This window comes from Xiphophorus maculatus, chromosome 18 (genome assembly GCF_002775205.1).
Source record: "Xiphophorus maculatus strain JP 163 A chromosome 18, X_maculatus-5.0-male, whole genome shotgun sequence".
NCBI classification, from domain to species: domain Eukaryota; kingdom Metazoa; phylum Chordata; class Actinopteri; order Cyprinodontiformes; family Poeciliidae; genus Xiphophorus; species Xiphophorus maculatus.
Window position 1 is genome coordinate 28,489,732 of NC_036460.1, and position 11,651 is coordinate 28,501,382.

At 42.0% G+C, this 11,651-nt stretch overlaps 1 protein-coding gene across 1 annotated transcript; it reads right to left on the reverse strand.

Moving 5' to 3' along the window:
- Positions 1–531: 531 nt before the first annotated feature.
- On the reverse strand, positions 532–11,414 carry dusp14 (dual specificity phosphatase 14). Its single transcript, XM_005810964.2, has 2 exons — positions 11,109–11,414; positions 532–2,043 (listed from the first exon to the last, which is right to left on the reverse strand). The coding sequence occupies exon 2, from the start codon at positions 1,939–1,941 to the stop codon at positions 1,300–1,302; it is 642 nt and encodes a 213-aa protein (XP_005811021.1). The 5' UTR covers positions 1,942–2,043; positions 11,109–11,414; the 3' UTR covers positions 532–1,299.
- Between the last annotated feature and the right edge of the window lie 237 nt (positions 11,415–11,651).

Consider the following 11,651-nt stretch of genomic DNA (forward strand, 5'->3'; position numbering starts at 1 on the left):
AGAGTATAGCATGACTTCCAAAATGACAAATGTTATAGCATAGTCGAAAATTTGTTCAAGTGATGCATAACTTTGAGAATGAGTCCAAATGAGACGCAGTAAAATTTACATTCACTCAATACAATTGGCTAAACTAAAACCCCAGCTCCGTTAACACCAAACTGTTAAGCTAATGCTAGCCATCAGTTTGTGTCGCATCTTCTTCTCTTTTGTCTGGTGTGAGACTCGCAAAGAGCAAAGTCCTCAGTTTCTGATTTTGCTACATGTCGTTACTTTAAAGTTGTATGAATAGGCTGACCAGAGTTGAAATGATATGGCTTAAACTTCATCCAATTAATAGACATGAGTAACACTTTTGATAGGCGTAAAAGACTGAAAAACGACAGCCATTTTGAAAAAAATGGACATCCTGAAATTCCAGTGGCTGATGACAATAACATACGACCAGAGGGGTGAGGACATGTTGCACGAAGTCGAAAAACAGATGTATGTGACAGTTTTGGATAGAAATATTCACCACAAAGCTACCGGTCCATGTAAAGCAGCAGATATTATTTTTATTAGAGCATCAAGTAGCACTACAATAACATAGTGTGGTCACAGGACGGAACAGTCAACCCTGTGTTACACAGGAGCTTTCACTAAACCTTCATTTCTAGCTTACGTGTTTTCAAATTTCTCCTTTGTAAAAAGCTAGATGTAACATCTTTGAATGTTTGAGTAAAGTGCTCCGTAAGCCTCCCTCCCCTCCCCACTATCAGCACATTGCGATACATTGTGTTATTTTTCTGAACACTTTTCTTTAATGCTACCATGAATTCAGAGCATGCTGCTGCCCTTCACATTAAATATTACTGGGAAACTGACACAATATCACCACATGACACCACGTCAGGAAAGGGACATCACTGTCGGCACTGCAGAGGCTTGAGCACCCCCCGCCCTCAGAGTGCTCGTCTCCTCTGGAAGTGGGAAAACACACTGGGAAACACACCACAGTACCATCCGACCACTCTGAGCTCTGGGCATTCAGTCCAGAACATCCATGTTACCCGACGATCATTTGGTTCGACGGATTCTGGGCTTTCAGTCGCTTTGCTCCCAACTCAAAGACTAGACTGCAGCACCATCAAATTTCCTCTGTTCTTTTTCAGTAAATATGCTTCAGAAACATCTACACTCACACATCTCACTTCACCTGACGAGAACAGGCCTACCCCTGCAGCTCAGGTAGGACAAAAAAAGAGGTTCGCTTTCCACCTTTATCCCTCATCGTGGATGGATGGCCAGCGCAGACGCTCACAGGCCCCAGTAAGGAGCGAGGGTCCTGCGGTCCCTCTCGTAAACATCGGGTATGATCCCGTAGGGTGTCTGCACCATCTTAACAGAGTTCCTGCCGAACAGCTTCCTCTCGTATTCAATCAGCTGGCGCCAGAAGCCGCCGTTGGGCCTGATGATGGGACGGCGGGCCTTGACCCAAGCGTGGGCCTCGGCCAAAGACACGCGGTGGTACTTCATGAGGTACGCCAGGCACAGAGAGGCCGAGCGGCTCACCCCGGCTGCGCAGTGCACCAGCACCGCCCCTCGTTTGCGCCCCACACTGTGGATCTTGTCGGCCACGCTGTCGAAGTACAAGGAGATGGGGGAGTGGGGCATGTCTGCTAGGGGGACCTTCACGTACTCCATATGCGGCCAGTTGAAGTTGGGCAACTCGATGGTGGCGTTGACCACGCAGGTGATGCCCTTAGACAGCAACAGGCTGCGGTTGGACGCCACGTTGCCTCTACTGAGGAAGAGGTTTGGGGTGATTTGGGCGATGCCCCCCAGCAGACTCCCGCTTTCCGGCAGCAGCCTTGGCACGGTGGCGGGCACCATGGAGCTGCGATGGTGGTGGTGGTGGTGATGGTGGTTGTGGAAGAAGCTCTGGCTGCGGGAACCCATCGAGGAACCGGGCGCGATTCAGGACGGGATGGAAAAGCTCTCAAGAAGGCAAAAACTTCAGGTTCTCAGGATCATAGCAGTGAGGGACCCACCAGACAGCTCCTGCAACACACAAAAACTTTATTTTACTATTCTTCAAGACTAAATATTTTTCTGTTTCATTCTAGACTCAGGCCCTGAAAACAGCACTGACCAAAAGATTTTCTTTCTTTCTGGCTGCCTCAAGAATACAGACCAACATAGAACCAATTCTTTTCAGGAAAGATTATTGAAAAACATTTTCTGCATTTCTTTTCTGTCGATGCATCTTAAACGTCTGTCTCGGCAGTACTTCTTTGTACTGCTCCTAATGGGCCACATTGTATGGCAGTTCTAATCATAAACAGATCAAGATTATATGTGGAGTTCCTCAAGGCTCCATTCTAGTGACACTTATTTAACATTCAATCCTCACAAAAATGTATGTCACCAAGTCTGTCCATAATACAACTGAAACTGGATATTTACAAACCTCATAAGAAGATAACCTTTTTTCACACAGTTTGACCTTTAATCAGACTAAACTTCATCTGTTTTAAGTCCATTAAGATAACCAAAATTATTTCTTTTTGCTTAGTATAGGAATTATGAGACATAATTTCCCATTCCGCTCTTAAACATCAGAAGGTTAAACACAAATCAAGCACATCAGGAAGAGAATAGGCGAGAACTGTCAAAAAAAATAAAAGTTTAGCACTAAGTCAGTGTGCAGTTGAAGCTGAAATACCGAGGCACAATGCTGCTGGACGCCACTGACTAGCAGTCGCAGAGACGCCCAACCAATAACGCCATTTTTCTCCCTTGGCTCTAATTGGCTGAAGCACAGAGAGAAGACTGTAGATGCTAGCTTCTGCAGTAGTGCCAAAACGTTTTCCTCTACGTGTATTAACACGTTAAAGTATAGTTGGTGTTTGAACTATTAAAAGTATGGAAGTATTTTTAGAGGGGGTCTCAAGTATTCATGAATGCTATTTACGGGTGGGTGTGGTTCCTGTACCATCATCCTAAAACACTTTGCCATAATAACTTTATTTGTCAAATAGTTTCATTTGAAACTAATTATTTTGTTTCTAGTAAAACTAGACTGATTTTACTACTTTCATGAAAATAGTTTAGTTTCACTAAACTAGTGAAAATTTAACTATTTTCACGAGTTCACATTATCATAAGTGTCGGTACAGGTTCATGTATAAAACATCAGAGGCAACTGAAAATGTAGTCAAATATGTTATTTTTTATATAATATTTTCAATACATTATGTACCGTTTTTGTTTTATGTACTACTTTTTACCTGTTTTTTATTGCCCTATGAAGTACTTAAGAGTTACTGAATATTTCTATTTGTGGAAACGTATATATATAAAAAAAAAACAAGGACGTGCAAAACTGCAACAGTTGGCAAACGCCACAAAACAAAGAGAAAGACCTCCATGTTTAAGAGCACTGTGCTGCAAACGAATCCTCCTGGAAACATCGTCTGTAAAACCCAAGAGTTCCTGCACAGATCAAATCAAACAGAGGCTGCCGTGAGACCCACCAATAAAACCATACAAATATATTTTCAAAAGGTTTTCATGGATGCTTGGTGTTCATGTGTGGGACTGGAGGACCGGCCGGTCTCTGCTCTCTCAGCATTCAGGTGGAACGGCCTCGGAGCCGCAGGCCGAGTGGCGCCTCCTGACTGGAGGAGCCTCAGCTCATCTCACGTTCATCCATCCGTGGCTCCTGCGTACAAATTACGCCTGGTCGTCATGGCGGCTGCTGATGTCAATGTATGTTTTCTATTCTTAGGTCTTTAGAGCAAAGGTTGGCACTGTTTGTAATTTATTTTCTCTAAAAGTGGCAGCTACTAACATGGCTAAGCAACAGGGATGCACCCATCCACTTTTTTCACTTCCAATACCGATATTTGAGACTTTATGTCGGTCGATACAGAAAAACAGCTGAATTGACTAAACACGTTTATTTTTTCTAAGCACAGATATAAATGTACTGAATTACATGTTAGTATTATTACTCTGCACAGAACACTGAAATACACCAGTAGCTTCACAATCTTTTACAAACATGTAAAAACAACAAAACTTTAGTTTGTTCAATCGGTGCAGTTAGGAGTAAAACATAAAAATGGGAAATAAATAAGAAACAGAAACAATAGGTCGACTATTTTGGTCAAACGTGTAAAAAAAAAAAAAAAACTGCAAGAAACAGTCTTCCAGATGGTTCAAAAAGAGTAATTAGGAATTCTAAATATAATGTAAAATAAATAATAAAGCAAAAGCATAGAACTAGACGGTGTAGATCTGCCCTTACATATCGGCCAGATTGTTACTGATTCCAGATCTAGAATTTGTTTCAGCATCTGGATTGATACAGATGTTAATATGGGATCGGCGCATTTCTCGTTTTAATAAATATGTAATCGATGGAAAATTCCTTCAGTATTAAAACTTATTAGCTGAGACATAAAAGCTGCAGGTTGAACTTTAGCCTCTATTGCCTCTTAGAAGTCACTTCTTTTTTAATCATTTTCTTAAACTTTCTTCACCAAATTCTTGTGACATTTTTTAATTTTTTGATCAACAAGATGACGGCTCACACCAGTCAGGAGAATAAACTGAACATAAGCACCTTTTAAACAGAGCAACACATCGGAGTCGGCTAATATCGGCAGGCCAGAGCTTCATCAAGTTGGTGACCAGAAATCAGCCACAAATTTCTTTTTTAATAAAGTTTTTGTTTTGACTCAGTTTTCTTTATCGGCTGTTATTTAGAATTAGTAAATAAATAAATCAATCAGCTACTTACAGAGTCCTGACAGAGCCTGTGGTTAGCAGATAGAAGATTATGCTTCTTTTTCCAAAGATGTCATTTGAGGACTTTTTCATGCACTTGAACAGAAAAGTGATAACAGCCATCATCTCCCTGAAGACTAAACCTGCGTTGCTTCCTCTTCACCTTCTAGGAGCGAAATAAATAAATAAATAAACTTGAACTGATCACACCTTTGCCATCTCAGCACGGTCTGTGTTTGTTTTCAGGAGGAAAAGCAGCTAAAGTAGCAGAATGAGGTTCTCCCCAGGCAGCCAGCACCCGGTGTCCAGTCAGGGCTTCTCAGAGAGCTGCCCTGCAGGAAGATTCACGGCCGTCAACAGAAACTAGTGACGAGGCAACAAAACCAGAGTTTCTAACAGTAAAACAGACCAGCAGCAAAGGCAGCACACAGAAACTTTATGATCTAGAAACTTTATGTGGGAATCCACTTCATTTCAATGCTGTTTTGCATGTGCATGCCTTGTTTAGATGATTAAGAATTGTCAATTGTTTTTTTTCCATTAACTTTGTTTAAATTATAAGCTGATAAAAAGAAAATAATGCTCAGATTCAATCAGAAGAAGTAAGATGGACAAGACGGGCACCATCACAAATCTGTTATTTAGAAAGAGCAACATAAACACCCAATATTAAGTAATCAACAGTTTTACAGGAAACCCTAGGAACAGACACACTGTTCTTTTCAGAGCTGCTCAAGGCATAATCAAACCATCGGTGGAACATTTTACTGGTAGATTTAATTTGATATTTTCAGTATAGATAAAATCACATTTTTAAGGGGCAGCATTACTTGTTTTCCAAGCACATTAAATAACTATGTTACCCTTGGTTGTTACAAAAAACGCTGTACGTATCAAATATGATAAAAGAGATTTGACTTCCTAATTTAACACCTTGAAATTGGGCTTCTGTCTCTTTAAAAGCTCCTGCTCTTTCTGAAACTCCACCTTCAGGAAGTCATCACAACATGGCTCCTCTGTATAACATATAGAAACATATTTAATAATGTTTTTTTATCAGCGTTGCACTGAGAATTAGCTCCTATAATGAGCTCAGCAGATGCTCTGGTCCACCAGATGTTTGCTAATTGCTGCTGGCTAGTCTGGAGGAGCTGGGAGGGAACGTTGTGGGGGAGAAGCTCGGAAGCTTGGAAACTGCAGCTTCGAGGAGTTACAGCCAGCTGAATGGTTGCCATGGAGATTAAAGGATTTCTAAAACATGCATGAAAGAATGGAAGCAACACTCCAGGTATATTTTTGATGAGAGAATAACATGTAAAGCTAAAACGATGTACATAATATTGCCGTACTAACAATTTAACATGTTTAATTTTTCTTTGTGACCTATTAAACTTAATGAAAGTTTATAAGGTCAAAAGTTCAACTGGCCCAACCATTACCCGAATCAAACAAAACTGGTGTTAAATGTTTATTCTACGTTTGTGCAGGAAGATTTTAGTAGCACAAACGCAGCACGGTTGATGGGACACAAAATTGGTTTGATTTACCAAATGTTGGAGGGGCTGGTTGACCTTCTATGACCTCAGGAAACTTTTATTAACATCTTGAAAAACAAACGTTTGACATCAATTTTGTTTGATTTGAAGAAGGTCGGGGTTTGAGGAGGAGGCTTCTCTCAGGTCAGAACCGCGTGCCGACCGTTGGGCTTCAGAGGTGAGAGACGTAGCTAAGCATATTCTACTAATCAACCAAGTTTACTTGTATAGCATAGTTCAGCAACAAAGTTCAAAGTGCTTCAAATCATAAAAACACAAAATACAAAGTCATAAAAAAAACAATACGGTCAACAATTGAGAAAACCAGGAACAAACATTACATTTTGATGAGCGTCAATCACCAAAATCATCGATACACATGAAATAAGTTGGTCAGCGTTCGATTTATTGTGGTTCAAAAGCAACATTAATCAGGTGGGTTTTTAGCCTCTATCTAAGGGAACTCAGTGTTTCGGCTGTTTTGAAGTTTTCTGGCAATTTGTTCCAGATTTGTGGTGCATAGAAGCTGATGACTTCCGTCTTAACGACTCACTTCATTCGTTGGCCTTTTCTGTTCCAGGGGTCACGCAGCGCCGCAGAGTTCAGCTTTATCTTGTTCAATTCAGAATTAGAGAGTCTGCGCCTCCGACTGACCGCCGATGCATCAGCCTGCAACGAAATACGAGATAAAAACTGGCTGCCGGGGCGCCTCGCCCAACATCAGCAGGGATCGAGACGATAAGGGAACCAAATAATCCCCGACGGGCCCGTCCTCAAAGTGCCGATGCGCCACAGCGCCGGGCTTTTGCTGAGATTTGCTCCATCCATGTAGTTATTAATACCGGAGCGAAGCTGCACAGAGCGGAGGAGGGAAGAATTATGCACAAGCTGTCGCCACAGAAAAAAAAATTCTACTGCCAATCAGGACGAGGGTCAGCGGCGGTAACGGGACCTGAGCAGAAGGGCCCCTCCACCGTCCAGAATCCTCTCCGGCAGCAGGAAAATTTGACGTATTCTCAGGATCTGTCAACAGGTGGTCGCGGATCACAAATCTCCTCACGCTGCTCCCACACTGATAAGTTTCCACAGGGGGTCCGGTTCCCCGCCCCTCCTCACGCAAACTGGAAACGCGACCCACCCGCCGGAAAAAGCAGAGACAGCCACAACACCGGATCGGACCCGAACCGTCGCGCCACTGCAAACGAAGGCGAGTGGAAACGACGGAAACGTGAGGTGAACGGTGGCCGCTGCCAGCCTCGTCGCTCAGTAGGAAGCAATGCATTTATTCAGGCTGAGTGAAGTCTTGCCGTTTCTGTAATCATGAGGAGAGAATGAGCGGCTCTGTGCCTCTCACTGTTTCTCCGACTCAACCGGGAAGATGAAGAGTCGCTGAAGATTCAAGCGAAGCAAAGCTCAGAAGGACAGAGGAGTTCTTTACCTTAGCCTTGTTTGGGAAATGTCAAAGCTGCGAAATATATTAAGTGAAATCTTGTGGACTCGGCTGGATTGGAGACCCAAAGTGAAACATTTGTTACATTTTCAGCTGCTGCGGTTTCACACCGCACCGTGTCAAACGACCCAAACCATTTGAAAACATGTTACCCCTTCCTGCCTGTGGGGGCGCTGCTCCAAGAACCACTGAATGAAACGACATAAAAACCTCTGACCTCCTCCTTTGTGAAATGTAAATCGTCAGATTTTAGTAGTTCTAGGATTTCTCTTTTACCTTTGCTAAAAGACCACCAGCAATTTCTCCCATTAGGATTCTAGTTGCGCGTTTGTTTTGGTTGCATTTACCCAGAATGTCCTGTGCTATAGTCCACTTCCTGTTTTTGGAGCGGTGTCCAGTCTGCTTGGTGTTCACATATGCAGTCGAACCACGCCAGAGTTCACTTCAACCGAACAGAGACGGAGGTTTGTAGGTGGACCTGACTTTGATATTTTGATCACATCTCCCCAAAGCGAACCAGACCTTGTAGGTAAACAAACCAGAGTTTGATTAAAGCGAACCAATCAGGGAACTGAGCATTTAGCATTTTGAACTCGATTAGATGCATTTAATGCCATGAGACTAGCATTCTATTAGCATGAAACGATGCAGCGAATACTAGCTAACAAATATTGCAGTCCAAATCAGCCTTTTGGATTTTAATACAGCACACAAATACAAACGTAACCATGGAGCTCCGCAGAGTTATACACTTGGCACCATTTCATTTCTGCTTTATTTGCTTTTATTACTTTTCAACCTCAGTGTGTATTTAAAGGTTTCAGATCTGCAACTCTGCAAGATGTGCATCAAATCCAGTTGGTCAGATCATTTCCTCCAGATGAATGTGTGCTCTTGGTTCCTCACACTGTTGGAAATCTGGAATCACTTTCTACATTTCTTAAAGTCGCCACTGAAAAAAAACAAACAAACTTGGGCAACTGTTTAATAGTAATACATCATTTGACCTGTTTGCCAAATGTTATGTCCATTCTTGTTTTTAATCATTAAGCAAAACCTGGAAAAATTTGTGCAATTATATCCAAAGTTGAGGCAGACATTTTGCTGATGCCGTTGCTGCTAAACTTTTGATTACATCCTCCAAGCGCTCTACAGATCTCTCTGCAGTCCAAAACAGAACATAGTTTATGGTCATAGAGTTGATTTCTGATTTTGGCAAATTCTACTTTGGATTTATCTCTAAAATCAATATACATTTGTCCTTAAATATAAATTAATTTAATATTTAGAGTTTCACTTGTGTTTTGTATAAGTTTTCTGGTGATTGACTGATTTGCATGCAAAAGACAAATTGAATCATCTGGTCAGACCTCAAGGAAACTCAGTAATTGGTTTCTGCCAATTACTGAATTGTCTGAGTTATGCATCAGACTGCAGTTATCTCTGTGTTGGTCAAGTTAGTTTTACTACTAATAATTTATAAGACTGGTAATTCAAAAACTGAACAACTTACAATCGTATTTACTTAGATCAAACATCGCTGTGCGGCTAGTAGTGTGCCTTTACACACGTAATAAACATTAATATTCTTTTCTCTCTTTTTTTTTTACAGTCTGGCATTAAAATCAGACTAAATTATTTCTGCCTTTTTTAGTCCTTTAGGAATTCCAATATCATTTGTTAAATGTAAGAATAATAATTTTGTATTTTTATAAAACAAAACTTACATACATTTGTTTAATACATTTAATTGTTATCATTGCCTTTCATTTAGGTGAAACTTCACAAGTTCCTCATAACTCGTGCCTTATTTTTGGCCCATTCCAAACACGACACTGCCACCCACACGCTTCACTGTCCTCTACACAAACTTAAGATTTAATGACAGTGAGAAAAAACTTTTGTCTTTTTATATTCAGCATAAAAAAGGTTTCATTTAAATCCATTATAAAAAAATGTGTCCAGCATTTTTCATACACACTAATATTTCAGACAGCATGATGCCACATCCTGACATCGTGAATGTTGCTCAAAACTGAAGAAGAGCAGAGAAAAGAGAGAGAGAGAGAGAGAGAGAGAGAGACAACCAAATCTCAGCCATACGGTGGATATGTTGTCTTCAGATCTTTTATATTTCCTGTTGTACATTTTATTCAGTGACACGTTCAACAGCAGTTTAAAGCATCACCCATCACTGCAGCGGACATGAGATAAATGGATCTTCAATTATACGTGTTAATTATCTGTAATTGATGTTAAAAATAATGTCTGGTGAAGCTCTAAGTGCTCTTTGTGTCCATTGCATGAAAACTCAGCCGGTCTGAACATGCTGCCTTTATGCCCCCTGGTTTCAACTTGTCTACATGTCAAGTGTGGGGCTGCACAGTGGCGCAGTTGGTAGCACTGTTGCCTTGCAGCAAGAAGGTCCTGGGTTCGATTCCCGGCCGGGGTCTTTCTGCATGGAGTTTGCATGTTCTCCCTGTGCATGCGTGGGTTCTCTCCGGGTACTCCGGCTTCCTCCCACAGTCCAAAAACATGACTATTAGGTTAATTGGTCTATCTAAATTCTCCCTAGGGGTGTGTGTGTGTGAATGGTTGTTTGTCCTGTATGTCTTTGTGTTGCTCTGCGACAGACTGGCGACCTGTCCAGGGTGTACCCCGCCTCCCGCCTGGAACGTAGCTGGAGATAGGCACCAGCAACCCTCCCGACCCCATTAGGGACAAAGGGTGAACAGAAAATGGATGGATGGATGGATACATGTCAAGTGATTCCATTACAGTTGTGCGATAAAAATGTGTTTTGCTCATTTAGATTTGGGGATTTTCATGTGTTTGTTGGTTGTTTCTTAGTTTTCACTTCTAAACAAATTGCCTCTGAATGTTTAAAAAGTCAGAAAATCTAGTTGCTTCGCCTTCTGGTTTATTCTTATTGAACCGTTTCTGCCCCACCGTGTGAACACACACAGTAAATTGAATGGATCCCCGTGTTTATTAATTCACACGGCTTCGGCTGTGAATGGGGAGCGCCTCTCTGCGCACGCGCTGCTCGTCCGTGTGGAAATGACGCGAGACGTGTGCGCGCGCCTCTAAGTTAAGATACAATATAATAGAAATTAACATTAACTCACAAAAACAGCCGAACTGAAACGAGAGTCGTGTTTCTTTTACATGACTTCCCCCCCCCTCCCCCCAGTTTTATTTATACGACATAAAACATAATAAATAGTACAATAATAGTAATAGTGAAGACTTTAAATAAAAATACGTGTATTCATGTTCAAAGAATCCGAACTAGGGTCAACATAATGCCGACATTGTGCTCTAATCAGTCGTGAAACTCAACTTACCAGTCGGCTCTCTACTGATGGAGGTGTTTTTAAAGCGCCTTCAACCCCTCAAGCCAGAAGCAGAGCCGGAGCGCATCGCCGGTGTCTCACATCCACCGTCAGTCGGTCTGACCGGACTCACCGCCGGCGAGGTGGCGACAACAAGCCGAAACACACGCCAACATCACGGGAACGTCAGCGGAAAGGGGAGCCATCGGTACATCCGCCAGGTCCCGTCCGCTGTCTGAGGGAGACAGAGTACCGAGCAGCGCTGCCTCCGGTATGACGGGTGATCGGTGCCAACCACCCCCTCCACCAGGGGGCGGAGCAAAAGGAGGAGCACGCTGCCTCCATGATTCGACGCTTTTCTAATGTGCAGGAAGGAGATGAAAGTTCAGTTAAAAGGAGCATTGATTTTGACAACACATGTTAACTCATTTTTCAAATAAATGCTAGTTTAGGAAAAATCTAACAATCTTTACTTTTATTCATAAATGTTAGTACATTTTAGTGGACAACATTTTCTATGTAGTAGAATAGGACATGTGGAGCAGTGGGTTTATT